Source organism: Nanorana parkeri, unplaced genomic scaffold, assembly GCF_000935625.1.
Source record: "Nanorana parkeri isolate BGI_ZX_2015 unplaced genomic scaffold, ASM93562v1 scaffold37, whole genome shotgun sequence".
NCBI classification, from domain to species: Eukaryota; Metazoa; Chordata; class Amphibia; order Anura; family Dicroglossidae; genus Nanorana; species Nanorana parkeri.
In genome coordinates, this window is record NW_017306305.1 from 2,200,538 (window position 1) to 2,226,635 (window position 26,098).

Sequence of the window (26,098 nt, forward strand, 5' to 3'; positions counted from 1 at the left end):
AAAACTACCAGCGTAGATTTTAACTGTTCCAAAAGCTTTTTTTTTTAAAGTTTTTAATTACAGTAGGGAGGTTTTATTGCTGTATTTTATCTCTGTTGGGAAGAATCACCCTCTTTATCTTTCCTGGAGACCATTGACCATTGTGAGGGAAACAACTGCATAATACCACCAGATTATCAGCCATTCAAAGGCATGCAAAAGTCCTAAACTATTCTTCAGTTGGCTCTACACTGAGTAAATTTTTGCCATTTCTTGATGAAGAGGACTAAATTTGCTCAGTGTGGCTTTGTCTGCTGCCTCCTGTCCAGCATCCTTCAGTAGACAATTGTTAGCTGAACAGATCCTGAATCCAAGCAGATGCAGGCACTGTTCAGATAATTTGACAGCTTGCTGAGCAGACTAAGTACAATAGCTGCAGCGGGAGATTTAGTAGATTGTTTTTCATCCGGCCTAGGTATATGGCCAGCCTTAGTTCTAACTTTTAAAAAAATCATAGCTGCAGGACATCTCAGGCTGCACCCACCAGCCATGGGTGCCAGGCCAACAATGGAACCCGTCCACTCCCCAGTCCACAGATTCAAGAGCAATGCACTTTGTACTAGTCAGCGCTCAATAAAAACGTTTTGTTCAAACTGGATCTTACACCTTATTAGAGTTGGATGCAACCCAATGGAAAGTAAGATCAGCTGTAAATGATTACATTTATTGAACTGACAAGTTGTAATGCATTGTGTGTTTGTAGCTGTTCTCAGTTCCAGATGTTTGGTCTGGGACTAGCAAAATCAACTAACCAAGTATTGGACAGAAACAGGCTTACTTATTAAAACGTCTGAAGAAAAAAAATGTTAGGTATAGAATCCAAAACATTTCCTGGTGCAGTATGAAATGCGCAAATGGACTGGTTGTTCAGATGCAATGATAAAGTTATGCACTGCTGATAATAATATAAGGGGACACAGATATTCTTCTATAATCAGATATTGTAGATCATTCCAGGAACCTTAAAAATGGGCATATTTATTTCAAATGGAACAGATGACATCACTGAACAATAAAACACCGTCTTTACAACACTTTCCCTTCGGAAACTTCAGTGTACTGACATTTATGTTGTCCGCAGTGTTTTTATTGAGTGCTTTTTAACACAATTGTACATCAGCTGCTCAATATTCTGCTCAAATATTTTACAAGCAATCTTAAATACCCAGTTTGTTCATTCAGAGTGGGGGAACACAGTCTAGTTATACACAGTGATTCTTACTTTCAAATGTTATATATAAAACTTTGTTCCCTGGAGCATGCACCCACCTTGAAAGACTAAAGTACAAAAAAATCAAATATAAAACAAGGGGAAAAAAAATCTAACACTAACAAACGTCAGTAGGAGGCAACAAAAATTAAATTATAACCCCCCGTTGCCCTAAAAAAAACAAACCAAAAACACAAATATTGATACAAGGCTTCCAAACAAACCTCTATACTATCACATAGTCAACAATTCTTACACAGAAACTAAAAATCCCAAATATATCTTGGGGGAGTTCAAGTTAACAAAAAGTCTTAATAAAAAGGGACATACAGTATTTTGTCACAAGGTGTAAAAAAAAAGAAAAAAAGAGAAAAAAAAAGCCAAAAAAGCGCTATTGATGCACTTAGTGAATGTGCTTGCTCAGGTCCACTGCAACAAATCCTATGTAGCATATCTCTTGGTCCACTGTCTGGCCATTCTGTCATGCTCTGCTCTGTTGGTCGTGTACTGGGTGGCGATGCTTCCGACAAGAGGGTCAGCTAGAAGAGAAACAAAACAAATATTTAGCACTTCATATACATATATATAACTGAATATGCCGGTTGAATGCATGCAAAAGCAACAAATTACTGATACTGTTATAACTATACCTCCATATTTAAAGTGCACCCTGACAATAAAATGATCTTATTTAATTCCTTGCCTCTTATGCACTGAAGTCTCAAGCAATGTTACCAGTCCGGCGCCATTCACCTCTGTAAACTAAAAAACACCTTCTTCTGATGTTATGGGGATGAGGAGGGGGTGTTGTTGTTAAAAGTGTCTTGTTCACTTCTGCTGACATTCTGATTTTCTATAAATGCCAAGAAAATGAAAATCAAACTTTTGCGGTTTGTAGACTTGGCAACAGTAGTGGATTTGTAAACAGAATACTGCAGAAACAACTGCTCATGTAGCTGGCACACTGCCTCTCCCGGAAGTCTGCAGCAAACTTCAGGTGACATTTCAGGTAGCCCATTGCATAGAATAGAGTGCTCCCAAGCCGTGTCCTCACATTTACTGCACTGAGATACTTATTACAATATTGGGGTTCATCCCAACCTTGACCTTACATTAAAGGCACAGCTAGATGCTAATTGTGAAAGCTTTTAGCAAGTGCACTGGAATACATCAATATCTATAGAACAGAAGAACTGTAATAATGTTTTCTACGATTATTGCACTGTTTATAGTTTTATTATAACCTGCTTCACTATATATACTAAATACAAATAATCCCACTGAAAGGAATGCTTAAATCAAAATCAGGTAATCAGTGTTCATGTTCCTGCAGCAGTAAACCAGTAGATAACACAATTGGTCAAAGCTGTGTCCTCAGACCTGTCACTTCACAAAGGAGGATACACTTGTAGGCTGTTGTTCTCTGATGGAAAGGGACCATCCTGGTACAGACAATGTAAACAGGAAAGCTTTTCTGTGCCTGTTGCCATCCTTATCAATGTCAATTGAAAGGACGTGGGGGCAAATCTGCTATCTTGTCTAGGGACCCTTTCTGCTTTATTCTGTATCTGGAATTGACCAGATAGCTAGTATTTTTTTTTCATTTTCACTGACTGGTATGTGTGGGTAGAATAGACATGTTCTAGAATCTATGTTGCTACTTTATGAAAAGACAATTGTTATATGTAATACTTTTCCAAAATTCCAAGGTGAAAGATAAAATAATCCAAGATGAAAATAATGGAAGGCTTTCGCTGAAGAAATAACTTGGCATCAAAGAGGGAAACTGCCAACTTTCAAATTGTAATTCTTTGGGTTTTTTTTTCCTTGTACACTGCATTCATGTACTTATAGAAATGATCTGCTTCACAGTCAAATGCAGTCAATTACTTTTCATGGCACTGTAAATATCATATTCATTATGGCTAATACTGTAGTTAATGATCTTCTCTATTGTGCATATGTGGAAAAAGGCACATACTAATAAATATACTAAATAAAAACAAAGTAACAGGTTACAATTGTAGAACATAGAAAGAAAACCTCACTCAAATGAACAGATGGGAATATTTAAAGATATATCAGATACTTAAATATACATGTAAAAACAATATTAAAAAGGTGATGAAAATCTTATTAATTTTTTATTTCTATAATATACTGTGTGTGTATATACATATATATATATATATATAACATTTATTTTTTTACACATTTTGAGTTATTTATTTGTTCATTACATATGCAGGTGCTGCTTCCTGTTTTGCAGTGCTGTTCTACTGCTCCTTCTCATAATGCCCATCTATAAGTTAACCACTTATTAAAAGCAATGCACTTCCAGTGTGGTTCATTTTTTATTTTAGGGATTGTGAGGCAGTTAGCGTAATTTTATAGTTTATCAACCCTACCCTACCTAGTGGATAATCTACAAGTATCTACATTTAATAGCGTTACTCTCCCCCCCATTGCAGTGCTCATTGGTAAGGCCCAATCCCCAGGCCCAAGCACTATGTTGGAAGGTGTGCAAAGCCCTATGCAAATACTGACTGTCTGAAAATCTTAATCACTTTGGAAAAAAAGACGTCTTCCATAAAACATCTCTCTGACATTGGCTAGCTGGAACATAGGACAAGTTTTAATCAATACTTTTTTATTCAAAGGATAATTTATTAGATCATGATGATAAAATACTTACAGCTTTATTACTACTCATATTCATTAATTACAATAACCTATTAAATGTCATTGATGAAAAAGGAAAAAGGGCATGATGGGCTTAGCCATAAAATATCTGACTTGAACATTTAAATCATTCATAATCATAGTGTTCTGTAGCCAATTCATAATCTGGCCCAGTAGAATAGACACAAGCCACATATTAACTTATTTAATGCTGCCCTGTAGGGTGTCCCCTGAGGACAAACAGATTAAACACTGTAAGGCTAGGTCAGAGGTATCAATCTTCAGATCAATACCATCATCATTTTACATCTATTTTATTGCCGAACAGCAGTTATTTACATGCATAATGCAAGCTGCAGAATGTGGATACAGCAGAGAACATGCAAATTCTGTCATACACTGAGAGCTAGAGACAAAATATTCAGCCATACAGACTATAGTCTGGACAGGCATCGATTAAAGCTGAACTCAGCACAAAAACTTTTATGTAAATATATTCCTAAGTAGCCACAAAGGACATACATCCACTATTTGTAAAACAATGCCTTTGCAAACCCAGATCTAATCTAGTAACATTAGTGGTGGCATCATCACTGTGCTCCACATAGACTGTGCATACAGCAGAGCTGTGAGAGGGACCCAATAGGTCCTCCCACTACAGACATCCTGCAGAAAACTACTAGAGAAGGGTGATCACAAGACCAGCCACCCAGCAGAAGGAGAGAAAGCAAAAGTGACTGGTCCTAATAGAGGAAGCTATTGCACAGAGCTTCCCAAGTTTCACATTGGATAACTGCACAGATCTGAGAACATACACAAAGCACACCAATATTCAATAAAGAATTTACATTCCTCTTGTATTTGGACAATATTTCCTTATCCTGGAGTTCAGCTATAACAATACTGGAACTTGTAGACAGTTTTTGATAAGTTACATCACATCCAGGTACTGCATTTCACAAAAAAACATTCATTGCATCTGTTTCTTATAGCAGAATTCTAATATGTTAGTATTACTAATTAAATCGTGCATACTGAAGATGGAAGTAACAGCAAAATGTAAGAATGCAATCAATGTTGTAAAATGGAAGCACTTCCATCTTCATGACAAAAGTGTTATTTGAAGGGAAGGAAATAAGAAACAGAGAATTTGTAAACAGTATTCATTGCTTTTTCAATTTTGTTGGTAAAGAGTTAATTGGTAGCCATAGTAGATATTTACTACATTTATCACTGATTTATATTACGCCAGCATATGCACAGCAGAAAGTAATGCCAGATTTCTTCAAAGGTCTAGGAATTTTTTTTTTTCAATACTACAAAACAACATATTCTGAATATAAGGAGTGCATGCATGTATAAAAGGAGCAGATGGACAGTATGAGTAAGCATACTATATGGCTAAACATCTGTGGACACCTAATCATCACGCTTACAAAATGTCCAAAAGTATGTAGACAACTCTCCAAATTATTGAGTTCAGGTTGTTTGCCAATAAGGATACTGTTGATGCTACTAAATAAAGATATTTTAGACAACTGTGTACTTCCAACCTTATGGCAACCCTTTTCTGTTCCAGCATGACCAGGCCCTTGTCTGTTCCAGTATGGTTGTGCCCCTGTGCACAAAACCAGGTCCAAACAGACATTGTTTGATGAGTTTGATGTAGAGGACACAGAGCCCCAACTTTTACCTAATGAACACCTTTGTGATGAACTGAAATGCCAACTGCAAGACCGGTCCCCTCATTCAAAATCAGTACCATACCTCACAAAAGCTTTCGTGCAGTTGAATGGTCACAATTTCCCAAAGAAACACTCCAAAATCTTGATAAAATACTTCCCAGAAGAGAGGAAGCTGATATAGCCAGAAAGGGGGAGAGGAGCTCTTGATTTTGGAATGGAATGTCCTACAAGCCTATATAGGTGTGATGGACACTTTTGACCATATACTGTACTTTGGATCCATTTATCCTAATGACAAGACACTAAAAGAAGAATCCCAGTCTGAACAACCAATAAAACAGAAAACCTATATCAAATCTGGTTATATGTTTTGTATTTATTTTTCATTTTGACCTGCAGCAATTTAAAAAACATTTCCCAACAGATGTTGAAAGATTTGTAAACCGCATCTGGCATTTAGATGTGGGCTGGCCCATTGCCCCATTGTTGGCCAGAACCTGTGCCAAGTGTTTCCTCAGTAGGAGGTCATCTCTAGATGACCCACAATGAGGATACCTTGGCAGGATAGCATGGCTAGAACAAGGTTCAGAACCTTGGTAAACACTTGAGGTGCAGAAGGAAGGCTGAATGGCAGGGCCAGAAACTGGAAGTGGTGGGGACCCACAGCAAAGTAATGGAATCGCTGATGCTGAGTGCTGGACAAATGGGGACATACAAGTAAGCATCCTTGATGTCCACAGAGACTAGGAAGACGGGAAGCTATGAAAGACCTGCTGGATTTTATGTGGAATATTTGAACCTGAAGAATAACATTAAGGGCCTTGAGATACAAAATGGGGTGGATGCTCCCTTTTGGTTTGGGGATTGTGAAAAGGTTGGAGTAAAACTGCTGAAACCTTACCACAGTAGGAACTCAGGTGATAACCCCTTGATTCAGAAGACCTGCAAGAGCTTCATGGAGACCTACTAATCTGTGTGGAGACACAGGTAAGTTGGAGACATGAAGGCTTGTGGTTGAACTGGGCACCCGGCTCGGCCTAAGCGGTTTAGGCCTGGGACAATGAAAGGAACTTTCTTGACCTGAGAAGGGGGAGGGGGGTGAGTCTTTCCTGCTTAGGCTATTTCTTCTGGGGCAGGACTGCTTCCGTGGGTCTAGAAGCTAACATTTTGTGCTGCAAAGCAGGAACAATGAAGCTCTCAGCACAAGGCTAAGTCTCGAACACTCACAAACTGGCTGCTGGTGTCAGGAGAGGTTTAAACGGAGGCAGTGGCAGGAATGCGTTACCTCATGCTGAAAGAGCACAGAGTGTGTGCGCGACACTCCATATATTCTACTGCTACCTAACACTCAGGTCTAGAAAGTGCCACAATGTGGGGCACAATGTTAGAAGGTGAAATTCCAGGCAGGCCCCGCAATCATCCAGTCCAGCAAGATCTGTGTCCCGCCTCCAAAACTATTGCGGATGATACGCTGATCTGAACACTTATGAGACTAGCTCAAGCAGCTTGTAGAAGAATCTTGATTGAAGAAAAAAACAAAAATCTTAAGTAGAGAAAATGGCTAGCAATAAAACTGTTACATTTTTTCAGTAGAGAAAAGTTGTCCACCCTCCAAGGACCACTGCCAGCAAAAACAAAAGTATGCTGACAGTGGGAGGGGTTTTACTGGCTAGTCGCTTTTTTTGTGTTCAAATCCTCCTGTAGACGGCAGTATAACCCAACTGTCTCTCAATCCTGTGTCCCTCAAAGAACCAATAAGACATTCCTTTTTATTGGTGCCCTAAACTAAAATGAGCATTTAACACTTGCAGTATGGGAGGGGTCCTACTGCAGGGGCAGTTATAAAATTTCCCCAGAGTTCAGATTTTAGCTTTTCTTTTTGACAAAAACATAATGCTTATTTATTATTATTTTTTTTTCTTTTACTGATTACTGATTTATAGAGTGCAGAAAGTTATGACATTACACAAATACATGTAACAATAAGACATACTCAATGTTTAGTTTTGACATTGAGAGTTATCAGCATGCGTTAAACAGAAACACAAGCAGACAACAAAATTCCTGTAAAAATGCGCATATATGTAATTTGTTCGGGTGGATCATGCTGGAAGTTGTGAAGCTGTAAAGAGGTGGATCATGCTGGAAGTTATGAAGCTGAAAGAGAGAGACTCTGCAGTGAGGCAGGGGTGAACTACAATATCGTCTAATCTGAATTAAAAAATACTGTGGCAGGTTTGCTTGTATTTTGACTGTGTGTTTTGCTGCTTGCCTGGAGTCATACAAGATTCCACCTGCTTCTTTTGTCACTAGTGTCTACAAGCTGTTACGGTAAACCTGAATGCGTTCTGGAACAGAACCTTGTCTGGCTTTCTTCCACTGGTAGCAAAAAAAAATCAGATGCAGATAAAAATAACTACTGACACAGAAGACTTATCATTCTCTGGGATATGTGAAAATAGTAGCTGCATGATAAAATGTATGGCAGAAAAGTATTACTAAATTACAGAGTGTGCTGATGAAAAGTAATATTTGTGATCGAGCGCTTGATCTCTTAATCTATACGGTAAACCATAATTCCCGGGAAGTGTGATTTGCAGCAATGGGTTTCCTCATAAATCATGGCCGAAGGGGGAAGTCACTTGCTCTGCTTCACGTTTTAAAGAGAAAGCAGAGCATGAAATTGTGGAAACTACTGGTGATTTAGCTGTGTGTGTAAACAACTCTTAATTATAGAGAGTGCAGCGAGTAATCATTCACTCTTTGATACATTCAGCGCTGAATAAAAACATGAGAATATTAAGTGTATCCCTCAGACAAATTAAAAGCTCCGTGTTCCTCTCTGGAGGCAAAGTAAAGTGTTTAAATAGCAGTGTTAGAATGTATTAAATTAAAGCCACATGCTTAAAATCATAATTCATTCTGCTTTTGGCATGTTTAGACATTTATAAAGTGGATTTGCACATTTTTTTTCTACACAAAGGTGTGAACAAATACAACATTTAAAAAAAACTAATTTTATTAACTCCTTTAATTTCTTTTACATTTATTGTGTACAAGGTACAAGCTAAAATGAATCTGCATCTATTTCAAACACCCAATCAAGTGAGGCTCTCCTTTCTTTGCTTTTCAAAATTCTCTAATTCTCAGCATGCTTGGATGCTTTTTCTTTTTAAATCGGGTACAGAATTCTCTTTGTTTTACATTATGTCATAGTTCAGTAGATCAGGCTCACGGTGTATACTGTGTATGTCCACAAAATGCATTGACACAGAAGGCCTTTTCAACAAAGACATTTTATTCTGAATTGCTATTTCCTAAAATGGAACTAAAGTGGGGGAAAAAAGTTTTTGGCAGAAGAGAATTTTATGTCTGCTAGCAAATGTTTTCCTTTGTGTACACTCTCGGCAGAGCTGGATTTAGAGCTTGAGGGACCCGGGGCACTTCAGGTTTAGTGCCCAAAAAGCTCCCCCCCCCCCATACATCAGAATTACAAGGGAGAAGGGAAATACTACAAAGTATTGATCTACACTAGCCAAAAAAATAAAGTAACCACCTGGATGCAGTTAAGCAAATATGTAAGAGCCTTCCAGTGGATAATTCCATTTAGGTTCAGCAAAGTTATGTCCCCAAAAAATTAGGTCAGCTTCCTATCTGAATATACCGAATGACCAGGTTTTTCCATCAATTGATTTTTTCTTTCCTGACTGGCACAAGCATATTCCAAGATGACAATGCCAGGATTCCTCATGGCTCAAATTGTGAAGGAGTGGTTTAGGGAGCATGAGACATCATTTTTACACATGGATTGGCCAGATCTAAACCCCAATGAGAATCTTTGGGTTGTGCTGGAGAAGACTTTACAAAGTGGTTCGACTCTCCCATCATCACTACAAGATCTTTGTGAAAAACTAATGCAACTCTGGAAGGAAATACATTTTGTGACATTGCATAAGCTTATCGAAACAATGCCACAGTGAATGGGTGTCATAATCAAAGCTAAATGCATTGCAACAAGTGTGATTTTTTTGGCCATGCAGTGTATATCCACTATTCACAATCCACATAAATATACATATAAAACAGAATATAGAGGTTAGTCTTGCCTGACAGTGCTAGCTAGACCTTTGCTTACATGAAATTACCTCAGTAATTTATTTTTTATTTCTCATATTTTTGTATAGAGGGATCCCTGGGCAGTTTCCCCCTTTGACCCCTAATTAATCCGGCACAGCTACTGAACTCTGAAAAATGGAACCAGGTGCCAGGATGAAGTAACTCCATTGCACATGCACAGGAGTTACATGAACAGTGATTGCCCCATGGCTAAAGATAGACGATGCCTGTCCACATAAAGCATAGGTGAATATGGCGGTAAAGGATTAACAAGGTAGTTGTTAGATCTACAGTTCTGCTTAAAGTGCAATCACCCAAAAAAAGCTAATCAGAATTCACTGTGCTGAAGTCAGACCCAGAAAAGATGAACTCTGGCTGGTTGCTATGAGTTACTGTAATTACAATTTAACCTTTACAAGAACCACATCAAGGCTGCCATGATTCTGAAATTGATAGTTGAGAGAAGTCATGCTAATCCCTTTGCTTTACTACTGTGAGTCAGTGAGGTTGAATTACTACAGACAAATAAGATGCTCACTTTGCAAGGGAATGTTCCCCTAGCTTAGTGAATGAGGTGAAGCTTTGAATTTCATCATCCAATCAGGTGCAAGCAAAAATTCTTATTAATTATCTTTCTTGCTTATGGTTGGGTATTCTTTGAATTTTCACCACATTCATAAAGCTAAGCGCAAATTCCCTTGCATAGTGAACAGCCTTTTTGCTTTTAGTAAATCAAACTCCTAGAAAAAGCATGCAGTGTGCCTTCTGGCTGTTTGCTGATCCGTATAACTGTTTCAGGTCTGTGACACTTCAAGAACTGAATCCAGAGGTTTAGTATGACAACCATACAATTAGCATTCTGTAGGGGTCATCAATGGTAATTTATATTTCTTTTATTAATGTATTACTTTAAGAATAAGACCACTTTCTATAATAAAGATGAACATGTACAAACTTACATTTACACATACATGCATAATGCTTACACTGAAAAATCAAATGACCAATTTTCTGTTTCATAGATAAATGTGAGCCACTAACACTTAAAGTGACCCTTTACCTAACCAGAGAGAAGCTGTGCTGTCAGCCAGTATAAAAAAATACAAAATTCCAGTCAACTGGGAAAGGAGGAATGATGTCGGTGTATCTGGGCAGACTTCATCGACATCAGACTTCTATAGGTAAAGTCTATTTTTACAACTTTTAGGCACATAGGGGATACATTGTATTGCATTGAGCAACAATGGAACCTTTTTTGTTAGGGAAATGTTAGAGCCCCTGCCACCTTTCTACTGCTATCAGGGCACACTTGTGCTCATAAGTTTATATACCCTGGCAGAATTTATGATTTCCTGGCCATTATTCAGAGAATATGAATGATAACACGAAAACCTTGGAAAAGAGTAAACACAGATTGATAATAAATGGCTTCAGCCAAACACTACCCATGAGTGACAGAAAGGTTTTCGTGTTATCATTCAAATTCTCTGAAAAATGGCCAGGAAATCATAAATTCTGCCAGGGTATGTAAACATATGAGCACAAGTGTATGCACCCTTTGAAGACATTTCCCTCAACTTTCTACTGCTTTCTGTGCACCCATTGAGGACATTTCCCCTCACACAAGGACTCTTCCCTCAGACTGAGACATATCTTCAATAGGCACACAAAGAGCACTGAAACCTTTTTTAAGCGTAGTAATGAGTAATAAGAGTGTAGCGCCCTCTAAAATGTCGCTATTCAATTTAGGAATGTCTGGACTGTAACCAGTCTAGAAACTGATTATTCAGAGCTCTGCATTCTATAAGTGTCCCTGAGTCTGCTGGATTGATTACTCCTCCTGTTGCTGAGGAAAATGGAGCCTTAGCATACAGTGAGTGAGGATCTATCCTCAGACTATGACTATGCACCTGACCCTGACCAATCCCTGAGTAGGATGACTCAGAGGTATGGCTGAGGGCAGGTAATAAAAGGTCTGGGGACACTGTGCAGAGGTCTCTTCCCCTCCTAGGGCCTCTCCCTAGGAGGTCTCTGTGATGCAGATGGAAAGGGCCTGGGCCTCAGCACATGGCAAGTGCTGGGGGCCTAGAGGCCTAGGACACCATAGGAACTTTGCTTGGGCCCCATACACGTGGCAGGTGTTGGGTGCCTTGTTCTAAGAGGATACTACTACTAATCTGGAGTGCTCCTTGGCAGTTGCAGATGCTGAGGGCACAGAGATTCCAGATAGTGAAGAGGAAAAGACCTGATGGAAGCTGGGCCAGAGGTAGAGTCTTCTTGTTGAGGGGTACCGCAGAGGAGCTGGTAAGAGCGTCCGTGTGGGACCCACAGGAGAGATCCCTCACCCTATTCTAGGTATCTGTTCTAGAAGAAGCCAGCGGTTCTTACCTGAGTCCAGAGATAGCTAACCTTCTCCATGTAAGTTACTGGACAATCCTGGCTGTTCGCAGTATTGCTAATACTATTGGTCCCTGGGACCGGATCACAGTGCTATCGGCCTTAGCAGTTGCTAGGGGAGAAAGCAGTCCTTTGAAGAATCCGCCAGGGCATCCTACAGACCCCAAATCCTCTCTCCTGTTGACCTTTGCAAATAAACCTACAAAAAGAACCTAAGACTTGAGTCCATTCTGTCCGTGAGTATCGGTGTGCTGTTGCTGAACAAAGGGGACCGGTGGCTGGAACAAACTGGTAGGAGAACCTCTATTTCATGTACAGCGGCTCCTTCGGGGGTGAGCGCTTCAAGAGTTATAAGCTCAGTCAGATTTTAGCTTCTGATCATGTCCCCACCAGGAAGTTGTTGTCTTACTTCCTATCCTGAAGACAGGTGTCACCTAAACAGAAAGTTGCGAGAAATCTATCCAATGGTGACACATTGGCAGCAATACAAACCCCATAAAGAGATTTAAAAGCATAAAGATTTCTAGGCAAAAATGTACGACAGTATAGTTTAACAGAAGGTTGATTTTTGCCTATAACTCTTTATGTTCTCTATGTAGTTTATTGGATTGGGCCTCTTCTGTGAACGATCTTATTTTTCTCTTTGATGAATTGGAATAGGATGTATGTTGTATATCCCGATTATAGCAATAAAAACCTTAGGGTTCTAACCCTTCTCAACTCTGTCTAAAGCCAAAAATTATGTTTTGGCTGAAGCTCGACTTAAAATGTCATTGTTCATTTTCTTACCCCAGTCTGGCACAATGTTCTATGATCCAGAAAATGTGGTGCCTTAATGAGTATTCAATCTGTCAAGTATGGCAAATGGAAGTAGTCATTTGCAGAACACATGCCATGGGAATGTTTAAAGCTCACAGTCGATAGATACAATGCACACAAGGGCTCTGTATAGAACAGCTCCGCTCGTATATTGTCAGTTGTAACAGATACAAATAATGGGAAATACAAACATGCATATACAGAATTATGTGACGCACTGCTACCATTTTAAAACAGCCATTACCGAAACAACTGCCTGGGTATGTAAAATGTTTTAATGGTTTTCGCTAGTTTGCAATTTTATTGCAGGAGGAGGAAAGCGGGAGGAGGAGAAGGGTGTCTGGTGCTTCATCTGCTGCTTTACATTAATACGCTGACTATCACAAGTCTTAATTATCAGCTTTAAAAATAATGCAGGATTAATCTGTCCAGGCTGCTACTTAAATGGCACCCAAAACAGCGATACATTTTAAATGAAGAGTGTAAACCCAAAAGCACTATATTTATGCAAGAAATCTTTATTTTATGTCATCTTTTCATGATTAAAGGGGCCAGTAAACCTAAATTATGACTTGGTTTACATCAGTAATTAATAACAGCTTCTATGAGCTGTGTATAATTGTATAAAGTTGTTTTTGTGAGGCAAGGCATTTCATTATACACAGATGACTTCCTTCACAGCAAAGGCTACTGCAAGTAGCCTGCTGTAGAAGTAGCCTTTTCTGCAGAAGAGCATTCATCACAATGTTTTGGACAGGCTGCATTCTGCCCACAGGGGGGAACGCTTTCTAGCAGAGAAGAGAGGGTCCACCAGAAGAAGCCGCAGGAGATTAAGGGACGCCATCGGCCTGAATACTACATATAGCCTTGGGCTGCCTCTTCGCAATCCCCTGCCCTCATGTGGCTCAGTACACACTTTTACAAATGTTGCTTTAAAAGGTAGTGATCAGATAAACCTGCCTAGTGTCCATAAGCTGTGACAGTACGAATGCCAAAGACAGATGGGTAACAGAGAACAAGAAGTTGCCCTTCTGTTCATAGAACACAAGTCCAATACAAAGTAATGCAAGTTATGTACTGATATATAAAATTTATATACATCATTATTAAAATGTTTTACAGAAAAATACATGCTGCATAATATTGCAACCAGTATGGGGGTGCATACACTTCCTAATCCAGGCCTGAAGTCATTACTTTTTAAAGACTTGGTCTTAAGGTCTTCTTTAGAGAAATATTGCACACAAACATTTTGTAACCCTTCTTTTTTATGTACAAAATAATGGAAAGTGGTTACGTTGTATGTATAGCCAAAACTTTTTTTTAAAACCCACTCTTTATTTTTAGATGTTTGTGCCCTGTTGGGCAGATTTCCCTTTGCTTCCTGTACCGGAGAAGCAACAGTAACTGAGATGAAACCTCTACAAAGTACATTCCTGTCTGTTGTCACCATAACAGATGTCCCCCTTTGGAGGATTTAACCTCACGCCTTGTTCTGGTGACAACTCTAAAATGTTTGATTTCCCATACTTTTCGATCTCAGTGAAATGGTCACCAGGTCAAATAAGAGGGTAAACCTACTTAGTGAGGACACAGACAGAAATTAAAACTTAACAAAGGTTCTAACACTTCCTTATGCCATCTAAAGCTAAATAAGAAACCGTTTTAGCTATTAGAGTCAGTGATACATATATTAACCTCTTGCCGTCCGCCCGTAGTAAAAAAACGGACGGACGGCACTGCAGCATCTGCGGGTTGCCGTCTCCAGACGGCAATTTTTTTCTGCTCGCGCGCGCCCCCTAGCGGGCACGCACGGGCAGAAAAGACCCGTCCAATGCGAACACCCGGTACCGGGTGTCACACATATAGGCGATCAGCGGGTCCATAGCCCGCCGATCGCCTATATGTGCTCGTTCGCGGCCCACCCTGGGTCCTCACCTTGATTCCCGGGATCCGCTGCCCCATCTTGGATCCCGGGACCGGCTCCGAGGGCGTCAGGAGGAGGAGGACGGGAGATCAGCTCCTTGCTGATCCCCGTCCGGGCTGTGAATGCAGAAGTGATGTGTGTTACATCACTTCCGCATTCACCTGTCAGTCATCTGGAGAGAGAAGAAGCTGATAAAGCAGATCTCTGCTTTATCAGCTTCTTTTGGGGTCCATAGGTGATATTAGGGGTCCTAGAGACCCCTAATATCTCCATAAAGAGGACCTGTCAGTGTGCCTTTGCTATTATATAGGGGGTTGTTATCCCCCTATATAATAGCAATAACAATAAGTGCAAAAAAAAAAATATAAATAAAAAAAAAGAAAAGTAACACATAAAAAAATAAAATAAAATAAAAGCCACATATAAAAAAAGGGGAAAAAACCCCCCCAAAATGTTTAACTCCCCCACCCCCACGTTTACGCGCCTATAAACGTAAATACGCGTCCGGTGCCCCAGCGCGCAAAAATTACAATTGCGCTACACATGTTACATATCGCCGCGAACGTCGCAGTGAGAGCAATCATTTTAGGGCCATCAATCACTGATAACACTAAACTGATGAGCGGTAACAGCTTTTAAAGCGTCGCCTAGGGCCAATTTTGGGTATTATCGTTTTTTGAGGTTTCGCGCGCGCACGCAATTTTAAGGCTTGACATGTTTAGTGTCTTTTTACCCGACGTGACCCCATCTTTTATATTTTACCAAAAAATTGGGTAATAATAAATGTTTTATCATTTAATATAGGGGAAACTGTTTTTTTTTTATAAATTTCGGTAATTTTTCCTTAATATAGTAAAAAAATAAAACCCCCAGTGGTGAATAAATACCACCAAAAGAAAGCTCTATCTGTCCCCAAAAAAGGGTATAAAATTCATTTCAGTACAGCGCTGCATGACGGAATAAATGTCAGTTAAAGTACCGCAGCGCTGAATACTGAAAAATGGCCTGGATGGGAAGGGGGTTTAACACCGCGGATGTCAACTGGTTAAAAAATCCACTTCTGTGAAAAGCATTCAGTGAATCACATGAGCAACAAATAACATTTCCGGGGAAGTTGTCCATACTAAAAATGTGCCAAACACCCTCACTGTAGCCTCGGCTGACTCGGTTACAAGGATGCCATATTTAAATGACAAGTGATAAGTGCTTGACACAGGTTTTCCAAAAATTGCAAGCTTGCTGATCTTTCCCTCCTTTCAAGGAAGATGTCAATTGCGTGTATGCAATCTGTGTGGTGAGTCGCATGAGAAATCCTGGGTACCTGGTGCTACAGACAACAGGCAGATGTCTCCCAGTCCCTTGTTATTTGATAAACATCTGAGGCCTATGGGAAGCCACAGTAATTATTTATTCCAGTATGATAAAAGTGTGCCATAGATCACATCAAAACTGGCAGTGTCAATTAAATAAAAATGATGGACAATCGCTCATGTACACTTCTCTTATTCCAAAGATAAATATAAAGGAAAACCTGTGCCAACAACCACCATGGCAATAGTCAGAAGCCAATAAGCAAAATACTGATGACTTTAGCCTAACATAAGAAATATAACTATTACCATTCAAGCAGCTGTAAAGTATTCTATTAATCATAATGAAGTTTCCTTCTTGCAGGCATACTCTATTTAAATGTGTCTATTTTGCTGCAACTAAAACTTCTGGCCATCAGGCCACATCACAGAATGGCTTAACCCAAGTTGCAGAAAGGTTTGAATATATAAATTCAATTAATATTTAATCAAGCCAGCTCATTAATGTGTATTTTACCCTTAGGCACAATTTACTTACAGCAAATACTTAAAAACTATTTAAGCCCTGAATTTGCCTGCTCCATGTTTGCAAGGTTTCAGTAAAGTGCCTGAGATTGCATGGTGAAAGCCTCTTACGCTAATTATAAAATATATTTCCATAATTGCATTAAACTGGAAGGGATATTATCTGATAATTACCACATTAGGATTTGTTCTGACACACAGCCTTATATATAGTGATTAAAACACAATTTCCAAAGTTCTGCAGCAACATAAAAACATGATTTCCAAATGAAGGAAGAGGGATTTAAAGGTGGAGATTAGAGAAAGGGAATTTTAAAAAATCCAGGTAATTGAAAGTCTTACAGCTGGCTTTGTGAATTGTTCTCACTTTCGGATAGGCTCAATGAAATAACATTTCATTTTCTGTATAAATCTTTTTTGTATAACATGTTTAAAGTGGAACTAGACCCACCAATTTAATGGTCTCCCGAAACAGTTACTTTGAAGGCATGCCAACTGTGCTTATTTTAGCTCTCAACCAAACTTTCAGTCCTTTAAATTGGTCTCATAGCAGATCAGTTGTGCAGTTCCCATGGCAACTGCAATTCAAATAGAGGCTATGATTGCACCTTCCTTGGCAGTAAAGGATATAGGGTCATAGTTCTGTTTTAAATCATAAATTTACTGCAGTTAGCTGACTTTTTTCCAATCAATCGAAATTTGTCGAGAGGGGTGGTGTTGACAAAGCCACTCACAGCTTGAAGTTCCTCTTAATCACAGGAACTAAAATACAAGCCATGCATGGCATGCGTGTACGTTCACCACACAATATGGATCTAGATAGGAAGTATAGAGCTCAGACACAGACAGGTTCACTGCTTATGGCCTGCCCTGGGCCAGGCAGTCTATGTCACTGCAGTACTCTGTAGTTCCTGTGAAATGTCACGCATGTGCTAGGCCCATATAGAATAAGCGTGTTATGATATATTCTTTTTATTGTAATAAATATAAAGCTTTGTAGAATACCCCACAGGGAGCTTTCAGCAGCTCAGTGTAATTAACCTGGATATACACTGAGCGAATTTGCTTAGATGGGTGGCCCTAACTGCAGGCTCTTGCCCAACTTCCTTCGATTGAGAAATCAAAGGATCCAGTCAGAAAATTATCAATCCAATTGTCCAATCAGATGCAGGCACTGTTCAGGTATTTTGGCAGTCTCTATGCCCAGCCCCGCCGAATGTGATTGACAGTGGTTCTGGCAGGGATCCCAGGCTATTGTAAATAGGAGACTCTGCCCTCCGCCTGTAATCACATGCCTTCTACCCAGCCCTGCAGAATGTGACTGAGACAGTGGCTCCTAGCGGGGGTCCCAGGTAATTGTCAGCAGGAGACTCTGCCTCCACCCCTCAGTGCTCAGGAGAAAGTAGGGATATAGCGGTCATGTGAAAGCCAATAAAGCAAAGAAAAAATTTATTTAAAAACATTTATGATAATTCAATTATTATGACATGTTTAAAGAAGAAGTGCTAAATGTGAACATGCATTTATAGCTTGAAATGTTCACAAACACTTCACAAACACAATTCAAAAGAAATTAACATTGCCTGTGCTACAAGTATCATTAGCTCAATACGCTGTATCTCTTTGCAGCATTCAAGTTTATGTTTCCGGAAACACCCGGAATAAACAGAAATCACTAGTCCATCTTGTAATCGATTTGGAAAAGGGAGAGCAACAAGACAATTCTGTGTACAGAAAAACAAAAGCATCCGCTTCACTTGGAAGCCCATGTAAATGTGATTCAAAGAAAGCAATTAGATCAGATAAAGCTCTGCTGTATTCATATGATAATCATTCTGCCTCAGAACAATGTTTCACAGCTCCATCATCTGTAAGGGTCAGTGCTTACATTTTATCTTAGCTTGGATCTCATGTCTGGAGCTCGTGTGAATGATGCTGCTCTACAAGCCAAGGGCATGTGCAAATAAACATGGAATAAAATGCATTTAAGAAGACCCTTCCTCTGGAGTGAGCTGGAACGGAAAATGTCTTCTGTCTAGGGCAAGCTAAAGGCTGTTCTGAGATAACAATGTAAACATAATAAATATGTATCTCCTGTGAGACCTGTATCATCCGACTTAAATAGAATTATATGGTCTCATATCCAGGAAGACAAGGCAGTGTTGCCATAATCTGCTGTTATTCAGACTTCTGAACATCTTCGTCCAGTATTATTAAGCGGAATCGGTGTTGTTTTAATTATTGCCCTTTTTCAATTTTAGATAATGTCTTATATAAACATATTGTTAACCCTTGAGACTCATGCTCAGAGCCCTAGTTTAAATTAAGTAGATAATAATCTATATCCTGATCCCTGCTACACTATTTTTGGTCCTTTTGTAGGTTTCAAATGTCTAAGTTCAAAGCACCATTTATTTATGCATTTTGTTTTATGTACTGCCAGCATATTCTGCAGTATCTATTCACAGAGCATAGGATCATTCACTTTAATTGCTGCTAGTAAATGTGCTTGTTTTTTAATGTCCTTACCACAGTCATATTGATACAACATTCTAGGGCCAAATGCTGTAAAGCCACTTAAAGTAGTACTAAAGGCTATTCGTTTTTTACCTAAATGCATTCCCCTGCATTAATAAAAAAAGTCCTACTACCTTTCTTTGCCCCCCACCCCCAAACACTTGCCTATAGACAATGTCCACCGCCTCAAGCTCCCAGGTGATCTCTGATGTGTCCCCAAAGTTCTGGGTTGAGAGGAGGGAGGCCATTGAAGGCAGGACAGCGATAGACTGTTGCACCTACCTGTTAAGATACTGAGAGAAGGGAGGAGATGGGGAAAGGGGCGTGACTTGTTGATTGCTGTCTGTCTCAATGGACACGCAGCACAACTCAATGCCCGACCCTAGTGAGGACGCACGGGTGTCTCCTTTGCAACCTTCTAGGCAAAGTAGACACCCGTAAACAGGAGGGCAGGGGGCCACAATAAAAACCCTTTGAAAAAGGTGAACCTGTGGTCACACCATGCAGCACAAAGTAACAGGTTCACCTTAATAAAAGTCCCCCATAATTTTATTCTAACCTTCCCCTCATTGCCCTAGGAGTAAAGAGAAGAAGACCTGTGTAAGCTCACAACTTAGAGCTTACACAAAGCTTAAGATGGCCAAACATGGCTTAAATTTCAGAATCAGCCAAAATTTGAGCCATAGGTTACCATGTTGGCACCACCCAGCTCAACAAACTTCAAAAGCGGGCCGAAGAGATTCCTCCATCCATGCTGTTTAGGAACCTATTAGATTTCTCCCGTTCAGCTCCCAGGCCTGCAGGCTGGATGAGAGAAATCTAATACGATTCTAAACAGCGTGGATGGAGGAATCTCATCTGCCATCTATTTTATGTGTGTAGGACTAGCATGTAGGGTCCTTCCATGACCCTATATGACAGCACTGGTTGCCTGACTGCCCAATCATCAAGCACCAAGCTCTGTCACATAGGAGAAAGGAAAGTAGGTCATATGTTCCTCCAGCATGAGAAGAGGAAACGTGGGTATACTGTAAGCAGCTGCAGGGGTTGACATTAAAATTAAGCTATTGCTTTCCTTTACATGGGAGGATAGGAAAGAGTCTGCCAAAATACACTCTGATCCTCTCCTCTCAAGATCAAATGTCGTAATGTGATCAGCACTGCAAAGAAGCTGAAGCAGTGTTTTCACCAAGAAAAGGGAGTATTTCTGCCCGTCTATTACTTGTATCCACCCCGTAGCAATATGTTAACATTTCAGCATAGGTCTACTTTAAGAGCAGTCAGTGAAAGGTATATCAGTAAAAATGGTGATAGATGATTGCTGAGAATTACAGAACAATGCTCTTTGTCTTAGTGTTATTTATTATGTCTAGAATTCAATCACAGGCAAATTTGAAATAAAAATTAAATCTGACATTTTATGTTGCCCAGAGGGTTAAAGAAAATATAATTATGTTGTACTAATTAATGTTTTCTTTCCAATATATTCAGTCTATGCAAATGAACACCACCGCCAGCTGCCTAATCACCTGGGATATAAGTTTCAGATAGTCTAAAAAGGTCTGTTCACAGAGGTAAATAGTGATTCAGGGAATCCTAGAGAGCAACTGCTTGATCACTTCTCAAAAGGACTGGGGCCTGTTCCTACAGAGCTTTCCCAGGAGGTTGAACAATCTTTGTCTACAGTAACTGGCACTTCCGATAATACAGTTCTACATTCTACTTCATTCTAGCGCACAGAAAAGTGAAGCACTGGGCCCGTGTAAAAGGAGATATAACCACCAACAAGTAAAGGAGAAACTCATTATGCTAACCAAAATATAAAAAAAGTAATATGCATGTTTACAATCTTTTCACATTGCATTTTAATTTTATCAGTCTTGGTTAATCTAAATAAATGACCTCCAGATCCTGCCTTCCCCATTATTAGAACATGGTTTCCTGTGCCCGGCCAACAACTTTATTCAGCCGCTACTTAAATAGCTGATTCTCCGAGCATTGTTGGTACCCGTAAATATCAGCACTTTACTAATTCTCTGCCAATCAGATCTTTTTGTATTTTGCACATGCGCTGGTACTCTGAGCTCTGACAAGGCTCCTGTAATGCTTGTCCTGGCATTCACTCAGAGAAAGCACAGAGGGAAAAGGAAGCTGATGTTGGTGGTGTCACTCCCCGCAAACCACAGGGAAAGCTCCATCCGCTGCTCAATCATAGGTTAGCAGTCACGTGACCGCATGTAAACAGAAAAAAAAGGTATTACAAAGCTGATTAGTTTGAATAATGAATATGACTGTGATAAAGATAAGGTAGAGGAGCCATTTAGTGCATTCAGTACGTTTTGCCTTTACATCTACTTTAAGAAGCCAGAGACAGCTTGATTATCGCAAGTAAGGTGGCAATTCAGAAGCATTGCTATTATTATTGGACCTTTATGTAGCCTATTCACATGCAGGTTTTATGTTCCCTGTAACTTTAGGTGGCTTTCTTCCTCATGCCCCCAAAACATTTTGATAGTTTAACTGTCTACTGAACTGAATGGCTCTTGCGAGCATGTCAGTCTAACTGTGGTTAGACTGTAATTGGCTTTTGAGGTCAATGACTAATGTCAATTGCTCTATATTCTGCTCTATATTCTTTGAATTAACACCATACAGATATTTTTCAGTGTCCCTGAAAAGCATTTTTAATAGTTTAGTAGAAGTCTTTTCTAATCTCAGATTCTTACCAGGGTTGCAGTCTGTGAGCAGTGAACAGATGGAGAGGAGAACTTTAGAAATGGTTAATGCTGGGCTCCAGTTATCTTTCAGGATATCGAGACAGATGACTCCTTGACTGTTAATGTTGCAGTGGTAGATCCTTGTCCGAAATGTCACCTACAAAACACAGACAATCTGCCAATTAATTATTTCCAGTAACATTTACACATCGCTTACTGAGGAATACCTTTGCTCAACTGTGTGAATCAAATTGGTACAACAACTGCAGCACTTGTAAGTGTACCTGTCAATCTTTAGGCCTATATTATATTCTTACATGTATGAAATGTTGCCCCTCCGTGTTGGATGCAATGACAGTTTATAGACTATCCCTCAATGTTTGGAGTGACAATGTAGTTTTCTGCCCCAGCCATGACGGGAATGGAGGGGACCATGGTCTTAGCGGGAAAGGGACACTTCAAAGTACATGAATTTTTGGCAGAAAAAGGAACAATTACTAAATAATCACATAAAGATTTTTTAATCATGTCGGATTATTGTGGGAGTTACATCATTGGGGCCCAACCAATCAAGTAGCCGAACACTCGAAACTTGGAAGTAAACCTGGAGGAAGATTGAAGTGCTACCGTGGGAGAAGTGCACCACTGGATGGGATCGGTGTTGCAGGCAAGTCTGCTATAATATGTAAATATGCTGTTCAAACTAGTACATTATGGTTAAAAGCTTCAGCCCAACACCCCCCCTCCCCCTCCCCGCTTAAACATTTTAGTTCTGCAGGGTACATAATCTTGCTCCTAGCCTTGAAGGCATAAGTAACACCATCTTAAATATGCAGTTTTGGCCACCAGATTGCAAAAAAGGATGTAGCTGAGCTTGAAGAATTACAGAGCTGAGCAACTAAATTAAAAAGGGGCATGAAGGAGCTATGAGGAAATGTTAGCTAAACTAAATTTATTAACCCTTGAGAAATTAGGCAATCAAGTACAGATATGATCACCTTGTTCAAATACATAAATAGTCCATATAGCAAACTCAGAGGACACCTGGAAAAGAGAATCAATTTGCACATATGGAAATGGTTCTTTGTAGTAATAGCTGTGAAAATGTGGAATAATCTTTCACACAAACTGGTTCTAGCCAACTCAACAGATTGTCCGAATGCACAAAATATAGATGTGAATCAGATTCTGGTTTTGGGTTCTGAGGATGCAGCTTCAAGAAGGAGGAGAGTATTGCAGTCAGAGGATTTTTAATTTACACAAATCCCATAAAATGCTAATACTACACAATTTCCATAATCCTCTACTATACATAAATACCTGTAAAGAAGATTTAATCATTCATCCATCGATGTAAGATTTCAAAAAATTTACAAGAAAGGAAGAATAGAAGAAGGTGGAGAACTCTATTTTCCATAGCAATGTTTACTTCCTGCCAACTAATTCCTGAGAATAAAAGTACTAACTGCAATTTTATTGTTTTCAGCTGCCTATAATGGCATTTTACACAGAGTGACAGACAGTACAGCAAAGTTACATAAATGTGAAATATTCAATTCTCTGTAGTGTAAGAGTTTTTACAAGACTATTAAACACTGTCAAATAATTAGGCACTGCTTTTATTTTGTTTATGGTGAGGGCCTTGTTTCCACAGCAATGTTTAGAGATTAGTAGCTACTAGTACACTGGTTTACTCTTTGCAGGTTGAAGTATAATTACTACCACTGTGTCTACACTTCAGTGGCTAGCCACAGCATCCCACTGATTACTAATTTCAACTAAAAGTCTCCACATTTTGTGCAAAGCTTTGTCACAACACATAAAAAACGTATTTCAACCAACATAATACAAATAATGTTGCTTTAATCTCCGTTACAAGTCAAACAACTGGAAATAAAAACCTACGTCCTGTGTTTCCTGAGCGTATAAAATATGACTCAGCTACAGAAGCTTGCTTACTCAGAAGTGTGTAATACAAGTTAAGTGATGGTTTTCTCATACCTTAAACTACTGTTAATAGAAATTCAGTAAAGTATATAAAGCAAAGTTTTTTCTACGCTCAGATAAAACTGGGCCAGTAATAAATGAAACGTAAATTGCCTAAAGCTAGCACAAAATTGATAAAAAGAAAGCTGTCAAAAGGATTCAGAAGAAATATGAATTCCTTTAGGCCACAAAGACATCAGCTTACAAGTGGAAGTATATTTAAAAAAAAAACTTATTTTAAAACAAAGTAAGCAAATAAAGATACAAAATAAATCACCATCCCTACAGCACATCGTTGTGGCCGTATCTGCTAATTGTTGTGCACATTGTGTATGTATGTCCAAAACACAAGTGTATGTACAGCCAAAACTTTTTTTTTTTTGGAGTAGGGAAGAGTTTAAACTCAAATCACGTTATTGTTTGCTGCCTGTTTCCTGTTGAGTAGATTTTACTTCCTGCTCTGGAGACACAACAGTAAGTAGAAATCTCCCCAAAGTGAGGGGAATTCCCATCTTAGACAGTTGTCTCCAGAACAAGGAGCACAGGCAGGCCGCATGCAGCTCGTGGGCCATGTGCTGAGCACCAACTTTGTAGAAAGTCACAACAGCAGGATGCTAATCTTTGTAGGACATGTACACACAGACCAGAACATAAAGGCTACTGCACAGACATTGGGATTTCCATGACTGTCTATAGAAAGAAATAGCTAGAGATAGGATTGTATTTCACTCAGTGGATAATGACACCGGATGACACAAAACAAAATAAAAAATACATATATCACCAAGCCTTGATGCTATAACTGGTCACAGTCTTGGGCTATTAGTTTGATACCATGGCTAGGCAGTTTTTCTGCTAAATGTCAATACATATATATGCCACACTAAAACATTAAACAAATCATGATTTACAACAATATTCTAGTAAAGCATATACAAATTAAAACAATTTCAGTGAAGAAATGTATTACGGATCTGTATACCACTATTGATCGTGTATCTTTTTATATTTTGAGATTAGTGTGTGTGTGTATGCATTTGTATTGATATATACATATATATAGATATATATATATCCATATATATCTATATCTATATATATATACACACACACACACTATATTACCAAAAGTATTGGGACATCTGCCTTTACCCGCACATGAACTCTAATGGCATTCCAGTCTTAGTCCATAGGGTTCAATATTGAGTATGCCCACCCTTTGCCGCTATTACAGCTTTAACTCTTCTGGGAAGGCGTCCACAAGGCTAAGGAGTGTGTCTTTGGGAATGTTTGACCATTCTTCCAGAAGCGCATTTGTGAGGTCAGGTACTGATGTTGGACGAGAAGGCCTGGCTCGCAGTCTCCACATTAATTCATCCCAAAGGTGTTCTATTGGGTTGAGGTCCTCCACCCCAAACTTGCTCCTCCATGTCTTTATGGACCTTCCTTTGTGCACTGGTGCGCAGTCATGTTGGAACGGGAAGGGGTCATCCCCAAACTGTTCCCACAAAGTTGGGAGCATGAAATTGTCCAAAATGTCTTGGTAGGCTGATGCCTTAAGGAGTTCCCTTCACTGGAACTGAGGGGCCAAGCCCAACCCCTGAAAAACAACCCCACACAATAATCCCCCCTCCACCAAACTTTACACTTGGCACAATGCAGTCAGGCAAGTACCGTTCTCCTGGCAACTGCCAAACCCAGACACGTCCATCGGATTGCCAGACAGAGAAGCGTGATTCGTCACTCCAGAGAACACGTCTCCACTTCTCTAGAGTCCAATGGCGGTGTGCTTTACACCACTGCATCCGATGCTTTGCATTGCACTTGGTAATGTAAGGCTTGGATGCAGCTGCTCAACCATGGAAACCCATTTCATGACGCTCCCTACGCACTGTTGTTGTGCCAATATGAAAGTCACACGAAGTTTGGAGGTCTGTAGCTATTGAGCTGGCGACTTCTGTGCACTTCAGCATGCGCTGACCCCGCTCTGTCATTTTACGTGGCCTACCACTTCGTGGCTGAGTTGTTGTTGTTCCCAGTTGCTTCCACTTTATTATAATACCACTAACAGTTGACTGTGGAATATTTAGTAGTAAGGAAATTTCACAGAACACCGGAATCCAATGGTTTGGAGGGGTGTTCCAATACTTTGGGTAATATAGTATATA

The 26,098-nt window shown here is 39.6% G+C and overlaps 1 protein-coding gene across 1 annotated transcript in view; it reads right to left on the bottom strand.

Moving 5' to 3' along the window:
* Nucleotides 1–1,124: 1,124 nt before the first annotated feature.
* LOC108798345 (ubiquitin-conjugating enzyme E2 E2) overlaps nucleotides 1,125–26,098 on the bottom strand; it is a 183,876-nt gene continuing 158,902 nt past the window's right edge. Inside the window, exons 5-6 of the mRNA XM_018570087.1 lie at nucleotides 21,954–22,101; nucleotides 1,125–1,788 (exon numbers count right to left, since the gene is read on the bottom strand). Coding sequence (XP_018425589.1) covers nucleotides 1,691–1,788; nucleotides 21,954–22,101 — 246 coding nt within the window. The 3' untranslated portion in view covers nucleotides 1,125–1,690. The remainder of the gene's footprint in view (nucleotides 1,789–21,953; nucleotides 22,102–26,098) is intronic.